A 14,746-nucleotide genomic window follows, 5' to 3' on the forward strand; every position below is an offset into this window, starting at 1 on the left:
CCAATCGGACATTTTTTGGTTGGGTTGCTGCCCCTGAATTGGTAATTTTAAGAACATTTTGCAGCCTTTGGTTATTATCTTGAATATTATTATAGATAGAGATAAACTGTAAACAGTAATAATGTACAGCAAAGTAAGAAATAAGTCCACATGACAAAAATGGTTATTTAACTCCTTAAGGAGTAATTACCCTTTATAGTCAACTTTTCGGTTGTTTCCTGTAATTAGTTAATACTTATAAAATTAACCGTTTGCAAAAGTATAAATTATTCTAAATAATAGGGATGTTCTGGTACCTAACAGAAATCTCTGACCGTTTTTTGCACAACTTTTTTGAAATTTTGGTCCTCGATGCTGTTCAACTTTGTACTTGTTTTGGCTTTCAAACTTTTGAATCTGGGCGTCACTAGTAAGTCTTGTGTGGACAAAATACACTTCTGGCGTATTAAATTTGAAACCTGTTGCCTTTTGTTAGCTATTATTCGTGTGTTTCTTTGTCTATTGTGTTCTCCTATTTATTTGTATTGTAGTCCTGTAATGTTGTGTTGTCATTTTCATGTTATATTTCACATGGCCATAAAAGAGGGAGGTTCGGCATGCCACAAAACCTGGTTCAACCCACCATTTTTTTTCTTTTTTTAAAAATGTCATGTACCAAGTCAGGAATATGGTCATTGTTATATTATAGTTCTTTTCTGTGTGTGTTACATTTAAAAGTTGTGTTTCTTTTGTGTCGTTTGTTTCCTCTTATATTTGAGTGTGAATTCACATTATTATAAGACGTGTCACGGTACTTTTCTATCCCAAATTCATGTATTTTGTTTTAATGTTATATTTGTTGTTCACATCGGATTTTGTCAAATGCTTAGTACGTTTCTGTGTGTGTTACATTTTAATGTTGTGTCGTCATTTTCTTGTATTTAATGCATTTCCCTCGGTTTTGGTTTATGACCCGGATTTGATTTTGTCTATCGATTTATGAGTTTTGAACATCGGTATAGTACTGTTGCCTTTATTTAACAATTTTTGCAAGTTTTGTAAATTTTTGTGTAAATTTTTACAAATTATTTTCAACTGTCACGTCTGGGAAAAATTAATTATAAATAGAGATAACTGTAAGCAGCAAGAATGTCCAGTGAAGTAAGATTTACAAACACATCACCAACACCAAAACACAATTTTGTCATGCGTCCTTTGTTTAATATGCACAAAAACCAAGGCGAGCGACACAGGCTCTTTAGAGCCTCTAGTTTTGTTTTACGAGCCAATCATAGATACCAAAACTGCAGATCTTTTTAACGAGGCGTCAGTATTTTGAATATGAAGAGGAGGCCTGTATGATAGTATTGGTGTCTTTTGCATTATAAAATCCATCTGTTATTGCCATCACTTAAACAATCCGTACATATACTCATTTACTATGTGGCTTTGTAATTTGCGCTCCTTTACTTGCAAGTTGTTTTAGTATTCCAATGAAGCAGAATTTATCCAAGGGCTTGTACAGAAAGGAGAAAAGAAATTAGCCAAGTCTTTTAATTTCACCTATCGGTATATTGATGATGTACTGTCTCTTAATAATAATAAATTTAGTGATCACTTACATTTAATATATCCAAGTGAACTTGAAATTAAAGATACTACCGACACAGATAAATCTGCTTCATATTTAGACCTTTTTCTCGAAATGACTACTGATGGTAGTTAAAATACCAAAATTTATGACAAACGCGATGATCTTAATTTTCCTATAGTCAACATTCCATTTCTGTGTAGCAACATCCCAGCGGCACCAGCATATGGAGTATATGTGTCTCAATTGGTACGTTTCGGTAGAGCTAGCACAAAGTACGTTAGTTTTGTTGAACGAGGAATACTGCTTTCTCAAAAGATGCTTATACAGGGCTATAAATTAAATTAAGGTCATCACTCAATACACGACGGGTGCCGTATACGGTGCAGGAAATGCTTACCCTTCCAGAGCACCTGATTTCACTCCCGGTTTTTAATGGAGTTCGTGTTGTTTCTTATTATTTATAACTGTTGATGTAAATGTCCTTTGGTTTTGTGAGTCTTTGTTTCGGTAGAGCTAGCACAAAGTACGTTAGTTTTGTTGAACGAGGAATAATGCTTTCTCAAAAGATGCTTATACAGGGCTATAAATTAAATTAAGGTCATCACTCAATACATTTTACGGTCGCCATCATGAGCTGATTGGCCATTATGACAAAAGAGTGTCAGAAATCATAAATGATATTCTTTCTCAGTCATAATAACCTTCAATTATTACCGAACTGTGCAAAGAAAAAACACGACGGGTGCCGTATACGGTGCAGGAAATGCTTACCCTTCCAGAGCACCTGATTTCACTCCCGGTTTTTAGTGGAGTTCGTGTTGTTTCTTATTATTTATAACTGTTGATGTAAATGTCCTTTGGTTTTGTGAGTCTTTGTTTACTCCTTGGTTTAGATTGTTATTATCTTTCATTATATAAATGCAAATATGGTTAAGTTTGATTGATCCGTGAAATCTTTTTGTTATACAAGCCAGTCTCAGATATGATACTAACAATTTTTGGTGAGGATTCAGTTATTTGAATAAAGTGAAGACATGCTGGCACTCTTAATTGATGCAGAAAAAGAATCAGTGGTTATATGTGAACTCTGAATTTTATCTGAACCATTATAGTAATTAGTCAATTACTCATTTAGTTCAATTATTAGATTTAGTCAGGGTCAACTAAATTTATATAATTTATTTGTTTTATAGCTTGGTTTAGAAGAAACACCGACGAAACGCGCGTCTGGTGTATTAAATTATAAACCTGATATCTTTCGATAGCTATTATGCGTGTGTTTCGCTGTCCTATGAGTTCTCTCATTTGTTTGTATTATAAGTATTTTTTGATTAGTTTAATATATTATATATAAATATATTATTATGAGATGAGAAATCATATACAACAATCCAAGATGAGGGGTCAGTAGAAGCCTTTGTCTTATGTAACGACCCGAAGATAAAGGTATGAAGGTATAAGGTATAGTCCTGTCATGTAATGTTGTCATTTAAATGTTATTATTATTTCAATTGCCATAAATTGTGGGAAGTTTAGCAAGCCACAAAACCAGGGTCAACCCAACATTTTTATTTAGATATCCTGTACCAAGTCAGGAAAATGGCCATTGTTACATTATTATTCGTTTCTGTGTGTTTTACATTTAAGTGATGTATTTCTGTTGTGTCAAAGTTCCCCACTTATATTTGATGTATTCCCTCAATTTTAGTTTGTAACCCGGATTTGTTTTTTTTCTCAATCGATTTATGAATTTCAAAAAGCGGTATACTACTGTTGCCTTTATATATTTACTGTCTGTAAACCATTATTCCTTTCATTTATCATGATTAATTGATGCAATATAAGTATAATGTATTATTGCAATTGTTAATCGATTTTATCTGATGAACAAGTTTTTTTTTAAAGATTGTTGCTACATTTTTAAACGGTCCAGAACTCCAAGATGTTATATAACATATATACGCCTTACACAAATTGATATATTTTTTCAATTACGCATTCAAATCGCGTAAATAGTGTTAAACCCATCGCTTCGATTTATAAAAGACAGTTTACGGAGAAATTTGTATAACAACCAGTTTTAGGCGTTCTTCATTTACAAATGTATCTAACCTGTAATATACAAATCAAGTAACAAAGGCATTATTTTACCAATCGATGTTGAGCGGTCCTGGTTGCAAGTTACTTTACTGTTGAGCAGACTAGCCATAAATATCTTAAAATTAGGTTTCACTTGATCGGTTATATTTTGTATATTTAAACAAAACGCATTTGATTAACAGGTCGAACACCTGTTGTTCTTTAACCCTGCTGACTGCCATTGGCGAGTGCTAAATAAAATTGATCGCAAGATGTAACAAAATGGATTTTGATATAAATGTAATACTAAACAGAACACAATAAACTTGAGGCCAAGATGTTTTGCCACAAACATAAATTATTTTTTTTGATACACCAGATTTGCGATTTTTATCCAACGGAATAATTTAGACTTGTTTATATATATATATTATATATATAAATTGTTATCAAAATATTGCGTATATATTTAGCAAAAGTAAATAAATACAGTGTACAGAATGTATATATTATAATTCAAAAATTCGCAGACTACATTTCACATCAAATAATATAAGTTCGTTTAAATATTGTCACTAGCTCTTGCATGCCTTCTGTCAATCTTCAGGAGACGTTTTAACAATTTCCTTGACGACACTACTATTGGTAACGTTCGTTACGTTAGAATAATGGTAAGGGGAGATAAATCAAAAGTGTTTACTTAGATCTGTAAATACGGACTATTTGACATATTGAATTACCAGTCTGTCCGATGTAAAATTCCTTGCAAGTGCTGCATACAATACAGTAAATTAGGTTTACTGTTTTGCAATAAATGTCTGTATTTGGAACAATTGTTTGGCCGTTGAGTAATGTTATTTGCGGCCTGGTTTTCATATATTCACAAAGACCACATCTAGGGTCATTACATTTTAAAACGTTGTATTTTATTCGAGTTGGGTCTTAAAATTTAGCCCTTGTTTAAATCTTTTTAAAGGCTGTCTTTTACTTTTCAGGCATTTTTCTGTTGGGAAAAGCTTTTTTATTTTTTCATTTTTTTGTAAAACCGGCAAATTTGCTTTCATGACGTTGAACATGTCAGGATTGTTTGGGTTATGAGTGCTAACAAACAGAATAAATTCTGTAGTACTCTCTCTATGTGCTATGGACCTTCGTTTCTTCATTATCATTGCTTTTGCCTTTTCTATTCCCTTTGATTATTCAGTTTTTGTACATGTACATGAATACTAGTAATTCCTTGAATATGTGTAAGGTATTCGATTTTTTTTGGTTATCAATTATTTTTTCATAATTAAGTTATGTCTACTCATAACATTATTCAAATCATTGCAAATTAAGACGAAGGAGCAAGATAACATCCAAAATCGAGGGCATGTCGAATAGGAACATTTTGTGTATCATGATCTAAGGAAACAATTTATTGAACTTTTGTTTAATCATAAAGTTTATCATTTGATATATTGAACAGTCACTCATGGTTGATAAAATGTGTTTATCAGTAACATTTGATCTTTTGTCAAACGTGACTAGAAAATGTGTATTTCACCTGTATCAGACTGCACCAAATTGTATCACCGATCCTAAATGTACATGCTTTGTGAAAAAATATACAATAACTGTTGATTGACAGAGTAGATATTCATAGTTTTGTATTCTTCATTATTATAATTTTTTTTTTTCTTAAATTATACTTATAAAGTGTAATTTATGTTTGGATTGCATCTCATCTACTCAATTTTGGCAAAAAATCAATTTTTTGTTTGACAGTTTTTGTAAATAACTAGTACATAATTATCCTTCAAATTGATTACAAAAGAATATTTTTTTATGTTATTGAAATATTGTAGTATTTAGGCCAATCAAGCTGCAACACATCAAATTGTACGTTCATATGGATGTGCGTTTTCTTAATAGTGTAAACGTGAGAGAGAATCATTGTGTTGATGTTTTTTATTTAAAAAAAAAAAGAGATACTCAAAAGACTTGAGTTAGAGATCCAGTCTTTAGAAAACTGTGTAAATGGCAAACATTGCGAAATTAATGTGACTTCAATTAATAGAAAGAATGTTAATTAGAGAATACATGACAGACCTTAGTTAGGGATCTTATTGGAACAAAAGAGAAGTTTAAGTTTTTGTAAATTAGAAGAGAAAGCATTCGTTAGTAAAACCGTTAATGAACTCATCAATGTCCAAGGACACCACATTTCTGATACTATATGCATTCACTTTAGTATGGATAGTTAAAACATTGTAGTGACGTCATTCTATTGTTGTATCCTTTTTTTTATTTCAGTGATTGAACTATCAGGTACCTGTAATAAACCATAATGTTACTTTTAACTGTCAAAAATTCTAAAGAATAACCCTCCTCTTTCTTGGACAGCTGAAGGTATCATAATGGTTTCATACAGGTAATGACAGTCAAATCTTTGAAAAAAAAACTATCAATTCCGCCATTTTTTCTCATGTGAGCAAATATATAACTAAAGAAAAACTGAAAAATACAATGTCACTCATCAAAACGGTTTCTTGAGAAAAAAATCACTTTTCAAATTAATTTTAACACTGTGAATACTTATATCACAACTATTTTTCACATGTTTTCGGTTGTCTCCTTTAGCACTAATTGAATTGATTGATAATGCTCATTGTAAGTCTTGTTTTTGTTACGTTTATGCATTTCTTTTTTCAAAGATTTATCCTCATTCGTCATTGGTTATCAAAATTGACCTCTAGTGCTGCTCGTATTCTTCCTAACATCATTTTCAGCTACCATTAGCATGAAAACAGAAATAATGCTTCGAACGAATGATAGATCATGCCGCAATACGAAGGCCCATAAACAACCCAAACCTCACCATGTGTACAAAGTACAAATCTTGAACCTGCTCCATAAACTAGAGTATTACAATAGTATTTATAAATTTTGATTTTTCGTCCGGAACATGCATTTCATATTTTCAACTGTCCGTTTAACAACAAACAATCAATCAATCAATTAATTTAGGTTTCGGCGTTGATTTACAAGTTGATGTATTGTAAGTCTGATAATATTGCTTGAATATTAATGTAATGCAACACTTCGCTGATGAACGACGATGAACATGGGAAGCAGAATGAAGGCAGACGTTACCACATGGTACCGGTACCTGTTAAACAAATCAATCGTGTGTCCGATTCGCACTTTGTTCGTAGTAATCGTTTTATGTTTTAAAGTCAAATGGAAAAAATGATGTTTTTTTTTGACTAAATGGCTAGTTTTTATATTTCAACTTATTTACATATAATTTGTCCTCAAGAAAATACTACAATTTTTTATAAATTAAGAAGAAATTTTCTTTAATTTAATAGTTTGCTTCCAGTAAACAATTCGCGAATATGTTTTCCGTATGCTGTGAACTCAGCGCTACCTTTCTCTTAAAAATCCAGTAATCACATTACGCATGAATCTGTCATCGTAAAAAACTATTATCTTATTGTACATGTTATATACGTGCTCAATATCCATGTTTCTTTGTTATTTATTGATTTAAAGGTGACAATCGGTAAATTATGGCTTTAAACACGACAATTAACTATTTGCCATTTTTTCAAACCATATCAAACCGAGAGGAAACACATTACGATTATACCATTTGGATGCGTAACAAATGATAAAAATCGTGCACAGAAGTTTTTGATATATATGTTGTGTACAAATTGTAATGTTGTACTCATTATGATTTGTACAGTTCGTTACCAGTGTTTTATGAACTGCCTAACACAAATGGATGATGCATGCACGAAGTCTTTCTTTTAGCATTTTTCTGTTATGTTTTCGTTTCTGCAAATTATTACATAAAACATTAAAAGAACACATTTTTTTAAAGATATAATTTGGTATCAGTAGAAAACGAAAATAGATTTAAAACCATTCACGTGTCCTTATGTCTAGTTTGAGGACAGGGAGAATAGCACGATTTGTTAGGTTGAAGTATATAAATTTGAAATTTTGCACAAGTTGTAGATTTCCCATCATATAATAGATGGTGAATTGCTGGTGTGCAAAACCTCCGTCACATTGTTGACTATGCACAATAGTCTTTTTGTGAAACATGCACATCCTTCGGTAGTAATATTTTCAAAAATGGGAGTATAAGCTGCATATTAATATTGCAAACTGAAAAAGTTTTTTTTATGCACTTGAATTAAAAATAGAGGAATTACTCTTATAATATAGAACAGTATATGGGAAAGAAAATAGAAAAGTTTTTTTTCACTTAAAAAACTGTGGGCCTCTATGGAAATTATTGATACACTATTTTTTACTCCTATATTTGGGCAAACATCGTGTAATGTATGAACGGTACATGTTGTTACTTATATAAGAGAGAGAGAGAGAGAGAGAGAGAGATCTTTACAGTTGTATTTGATGTTATAATTTTCCAAAACCATGTTACACTTCAGTAAAATGGTGCTGCAAGGGGAAAGTAAAAAACTGACTATTGAAAAAAAATGAATTTATTGAAACAAACAGCAATATTAGATTTATTTCGTTTTCATAAAGAAGGAAAATGTAATTCATGACAACTGTTTACCAAAATCAATTGAACACCAAACACTTGTAACACTATTCAAATATTTAGCATTTTAACATTTTGAATTTCATTTTCATACTTTTAAAAATGTTGTTTTGTTCAAAATTCAAACCATATAGGGAACCTACTAGAATAGTACCACTTTATGGAATTATAAAATACAAGTGTCCTAAAGTGTTAAAAAATACATTTAAATAAATATTAAAGAACGCAAACATTTAAGTTATTAAAAAGTAATTTCGTTATATTCCTTTGGAATCACTCTACACCCTAGCGTTGATCAGTCTTACTAATATCTTTTCATTTTCCTCAATAGAATATCAAATGCAGCAATGATAATCTGTTATGTTCAAAGCGTTTGAAATACAAATGTAAACACATTTTGTATATATGCCAACAACAGCCAAAGTGAATATCAGTTTTACAAAAGACAATTGAACCTCATATTAACTTCACTAAAAGACATTTACTGTAAGATATATTAAGAATATTCAAAGAAAGACAAAAATGATGCAGCTATTTATCAAAACCAATTGCGGTTCAAACATTCTACCATAATTATACACTTAAATCATGTGATGGATAGCGCGGTGAATATCACTTCTTTTTAATATTAAATAATGTTTATCATAGGATTAAACGTTTCAATATTTGAAATTGTAGGGATGAAGATCCACCTGAAAAGACTCCACTACAAACGGAACAAAATATACAGGTATCATGTTTATCATTGTATTTATTGAAAGGAGAAGACTAGCCTTCTTTGCATTTTCTTAATTCTAAACCGCAAGAATGGTACAATGATGTTACAAAAGGGTTCAACGATTATAAACATCACTTTTCATTACATCAATTTACACTTGAAACTAAAGTATTTGGGATTTTGTTAGATACAACACAACCTTAATCTTATTAAAGCATTTGAACTCTTCAAAACATCTGTAAAAAAAAAGAAGCACCAGGGTAGTTTAATGTTGAAAATGTATCATTTATGTGCTGTTGGATAATAATTTATATGGAATAATGTGTTTTGTTAAATAAGTTTTTGTATTTGGTCAATGTTTTAATTTAGGAAGATAATTCAGGACATACATAAGACTTGCCGTTGTTTGACAACTATCCCATACTTCTGTTATGTTGTTGACACATGCATTCTTTTATGGAATCAATACAAATCAAGATACACAATGGTCCTGTTACATTCCTTATAACAAAACAGAAAAAAATGCACGTTCATGCAGGGCCACTTTTGTTGGACTGACATTCCCTGTGATTTCTCTCTGCCAAAAAGTCAATTGCATGGTTTCAGTTTCCTATTGAATTAAATGGAATATTTTGATCATAAATGCTTTTTCATAATTTGAGAAAAGACTTCAAAATTTGAATGCAATACTTTTTTTTGTTAAAGCTAATTAGATTCGGACGTTTTTACTTTACTTGTGTTCAATAACGGTATTTCCGTGATATTTCTCACAGAACCTGATATAGCATGTGCTGTTCGCAACGGATTTTATCATATACAATAAAAATAAAAATTCCAGAGCATAACACAACCATTACGAAACGGATGACACTTCACATAAAATGATGGTACGACATGTCGTAATTCTATTTTATTTGTATAAGTTTACTAGGTAAGATACCAGAAATTACAAGTTTATTTTATTTAAAGGTTTCGATGAAGTTATTGAATTGTAGAAACTCGTAAAGGTTACTCCAGATTACTTTTATGTGAAATTAAATCATAAGTAGCTGTATTCTATTTTTGTTCTGTCATAAGATGGTAAAATGTAAAATTTGGAAAGTCTATGCGTGACGAAAAGTATGAAATTCAACGTGTAGCTATACTCATTTAATGAACAATGTACTTTCTGTTCACAAGTTACACATTAGCATTTTGATACAGATTTCCATGTGAGACACATTAAATCTATTCATTTACACTCGTATATTTTGAATTACACGTAGGATTTTTTTAATATCCATGGTATTTGTAACTGATAACTCCAAGAGTGTCACCATTTTAAAATTGGTAATGCATTTGTCTTTGATAATGTTTGAGGTCGTATAAAATTAGAAAAATGTAAATAAATGAAAATATTTATTAGATTACGTCGCACTGTTACACCTTTTATGTGTGTTTAAATATTTTCTTCATATTGATGATTGTTGAATTATGTGTTCCTTTAATTTGTAAGCAAACCCCATGGGCTGACTTGGATAGGGAACAGAAAGAGCAACTTGATTATGGGGAAATGATAGCTATGATAGGCCAAGATGGGGTTAACGATGAAGAAGAATCAATAAAAATAAATGAAGATCAGGAGGTAAATATATTTGAGCACTTATTAAGTACTAACGAAATTCATTTAAAAAAAGATCGTTTACAACTAGTATGGTTAAAACAAATATACAAAGTAACACAAATGTGAACAAATTATTACTTGTTTATTTACTGTAATCTATTTTAATTTATTTTATTCATATTGATGATTGTTGAATTATGTGTTTCTTTAATTTGTAAGCAAACCCCATGGGCTGACTTGGATAGAGAACAGAAAGAGCAACTTGATTATGGGGAAATGATAGCTATGATAGGCCAAGATGGAATTAACGATGGAGAAGAATTAATAAAAATAAATGAAGATCAGGTAAATATATTTGAGCACTTATTAAGTACTAGCGAAATCTATATATAAAAAAAGTCGTTTACAACTAGTATGGTTAAAACAAATATACAAAGTAACACATATGTGAACAAATTATTACTTGTTTATTTACTGTAATCTATTTTAATTTAACAAACATATTTTTGTTTGTTTTTTGTTTGTTTGTTGGTATCAATGAAAGTAATTTCCCTTAGTTTGCCGAACCGTTCGTTTCGTGACTGTTACAACGGTATAGTAAGGTTGTATCTGCATTCAGTATTTCAGCTGCTTCTTTAATATATTCATCGCAATTATAATTGTTGCATGGGCACATTTTTAAGAAATGCATTAACTCTCTTATTAAGACCATTTTAACTAAATGATGTGCATTTACCTTTATATAATGTTAAATTGTATCTTAATGATGTGAGTAAATATCCTTATATGATGTGTAAACATTTTAAATGATATGCAAATATACTTATATATGATGTGCAAATATACTTATATGATGTGTATGAATCCTTTTATCATTTTCAAATATCCTTTTTTGATGTGAAAATATACTTATATGACATATGATGTGTATGATCATTCACAATTTGTGCGATCACGAAAAAAAGTTGAATTAAATTGGATTATCCTCTCGATCTTAGTAGAGGTGTTGCAGAACTGAGTAATTTAGATACGAATACGTATCAAAGTATGCATATACGTGCGGTACAGTTAAAATGGGTACCGAAGAATGATTTTCAAAGTTATTAATCAGAACAAAATATAACTTCGGGAATCAAGTGTAAAGTCAAGCACGCCTGTTGAATTCAAAGCGTGTTCAGGTCGATTTTTTTGTCCTTTAAATGTTTAATACAGAAACTAAAAAAATATCATCTCGCTTCAAATTCCATTATTATTATATTTTAAAACTAGATTTTTATATATTTGACATTCAAATTTCATAGCAAATGAAAGCAAACAATATGGGTCAAGCGAAATCGCTTTGTAATGAGTCATCATAACAGGGTAGGCGTGTTTGATTATAAAAATAACATTTGGCTAATTTGTTGAACGTCTTAAGCATATATAATTATTCATATCAAAGTAATTCATGTTATTTTAAAAGCTCCCCCTTCTACATGTTCTACATAGATTTCAAACATTTATGATACATGTACGTCAACATATTTGGGAAGTATTCAATTTCACTCCATGTGCTAATAACACACTTGATTTGTTTGGTTAAGGTCAATAGTAAACCTTTTAGATTCGTCGGATACGTTGGAAGAACATTCGATTTGCGATGATGTTAGTTCACTGACTGTTCGATACATATAGAAACTTCACAGGCAGGTTCCATTTTATCTGTCGTTCTTATCAAGCGGACTTTGATCTTTAACTGATTTATAAGTACAGAGGCTTTTCAGGGGTAACATATTGTTGGTTATATATGGAATCACGAAAGCATGACTGGAGCGGGCCCATCTTTGGCAGTCGGTGCCACCTTTCTGATTTCTACCACCAAATGTATGGCTGTTTACAGAAACCTCTCTGGAATACTCTATTTTAGGTATCCATTGAATGATATTCTATCATTCTTGTTTTATGTTTCACGTGATAAATTTGTGAATTGTTTTATGTCACAAATCAAAACAAGGGTCAAAATGTGGAATACCTATTCAGAGCAGTTCATATTGATTTTTTTAAACAGCTGCTAATATTTAAGAGATTTGAATATATACGTCAAATATGTTCTGGGAATATTCAAATTTTACTACACTTGCAATGTACACAATTTGATTGGTTGAGGTAAACAGTTGACTTTATTGATACATCGGATACGTCGGAGAGGAGCATTCCATTTCTAAAGCTTTTATTTCATTGGCTGTTTGCTACGTAAGAAGCTTCTCAGGGAGGTTCCATTTTATTAGTCATGCTAATCAAGCGAACCTTGCTCGGATATGGTGTACTCATTATCTATTTATGAAAACAATTTATAAAGTTTCTATAGTGGTTTACGGAACGACATGTCGTAATTCTATTTTATTTGTATAAGTTTACTAGGTAAGAGACCAGAAATTACAAGTATATTTTGTTTAAAGGTTTCGATGAAGTTATTAAATTGTAGAAACTCGTAAAGGTTACTCCAGATTACTTTTATGTGACATTAAATCAAAAGTAGCTGTATTCTATTTTTGTTCTGTCATAAGATGGTAAAATGTAAAATTTGGAAAGTCTATGCATGACGAAAAGTTTGAAATTCAACGTGTAGCTATAATCACTAAATGAATAATGTACTTTTTGTTCACAAGTTACACATTAGCATTTTGATACAGATTTCCATGTAAGACACATCAAATATATTCATTTACACTCGTATATTTTTAATTACAGGTAGGATTTTTTTTAATATCCATGGTATTTGTAACTGATAACTCCAAGAGTGTCACCATTTTAAAATTGGTAATGCAGTTGTCTTTGATAATGTTTGAGGTCGTATAGAATTAGAAAAAAATGTAAATAAATGAAAATATTTCTTAGATTACGTCGCACTGTTACATCTTTTATGTGTGTTTAAATATTTTCTTCATATTGATGATTGTTGAATTATGTGTTCCTTTAATTTGTAAGCAAACCCCATGGGCTGACTTGGATAGAGAAGAGAAAGAGCAACTTGATTATGGGGAAATGATAGCTATGATAGGCCAAGATGGGATTAACGATGAAGAAGAATTAATAAAAATAAATGAAGATCAGGAGGTAAATATATTTGAGCACTTATTAAGTACTAACGAAATCCATTTAAAAAAAAGATCGTTTACAACTAGTATGGTTAAAACAAAAATACAAAGTAACACATATGTGAACATTCCATTTCTAAAGCTGTTATTTCATTGGCTGTTTGCTACGTAAGAAGCTTCTCAGGGAGGTTCCATTTTATTAGTCGTGCTTATCAAGCGAACCTTGCTCGGATATGGTGTACTCATTATCTATTTATGAAAAACAATTTGTAAAGTTTCTATAGTGGTTTTCAGGAATTGTTCTGGTATACTCTACTTAAAGTAGCTAACGTCAAATGCGAAATTAAAAGTATGTTAAACACGATTATATATTGAATTTCAATAGACAAAATTAAACTCAAACGTGCATTCATTTCAGAATTGATTACAGCTTATACATAGCGAACAAAATTGATCCTCTGCTTAAATTCACATTTGAGGTGTCAAGATCTATTATAACCTATTTAGATACCAAAAACGTACAAAGGTGAAAGATTCCATAATAATAACATCATTGATGTTGAATCTCATATTAAAAAAACTAAAATGTTACAATATTTACCTATCACATGTGCACATCCAAAAAACCCAAAAGTATAACAGTGTGTGAACATATACGTAATATTAGAAATAAAAGTGACATCACTGTATTAAATAGACATTTTACTGACTTAAAAGATAAGTTAGTTAAAAGGGGATACTGTAAAAATAAAACAGAGAATGTGATAAGAAACATTAAAAATACCACAAACAGAAAAAACAACTTTATTGAAGACCAATAGAACAAAGAATGTTCCACTCACTCTCATTACTAAATATAATACAATGGTAAAAACCTTAGTACAGTTATGAGAAAACATTGGAGCAATCTGCAAAAAGACAAACAATGTGAAATCTTCACACATGTGTCTATCATAGCATATAAATGTACCATAAATATCAAAGAATATCTTGTTAAATCAAGGAAAAGGGACCCATGCTTTAACAGCATAAGTAAAAAATCCCGAAACACTGTTAGTTATCATCTTAATTATAGGCAACATACTTTCATATAAATGAAATTTAAACAACGGTGTAAAGTCTTGAGGTTTAT

The 14,746-nt window shown here is 30.7% G+C and overlaps 1 protein-coding gene across 5 annotated transcripts in view; it reads left to right on the forward strand.

Annotated features, from left to right (window-relative positions):
• The window catches only part of LOC143071100 (uncharacterized), a 117,307-nt gene that overhangs the window by 86,344 nt on the left and 16,217 nt on the right, over positions 1 to 14,746 (forward strand). Inside the window, exons 3-6 of one of the 5 annotated variants that reach the window (XM_076245197.1) lie at positions 8,895 to 8,946; positions 10,430 to 10,558; positions 10,757 to 10,882; positions 13,505 to 13,633. In XM_076245197.1, coding sequence (XP_076101312.1) covers positions 8,895 to 8,946; positions 10,430 to 10,558; positions 10,757 to 10,882; positions 13,505 to 13,633 — 436 coding nt within the window. The remainder of the gene's footprint in view (positions 1 to 8,894; positions 8,947 to 10,429; positions 10,559 to 10,756; positions 10,883 to 13,504; positions 13,634 to 14,746) is intronic. The other 4 variants (XM_076245205.1, XM_076245202.1, XM_076245220.1 and 1 more) reach the window with 4 other exon arrangements.

The sequence above is a fragment of the Mytilus galloprovincialis genome, chromosome 1, assembly GCF_965363235.1.
Source record: "Mytilus galloprovincialis chromosome 1, xbMytGall1.hap1.1, whole genome shotgun sequence".
NCBI lineage: Eukaryota > Metazoa > Mollusca > Bivalvia > Mytilida > Mytilidae > Mytilus > Mytilus galloprovincialis.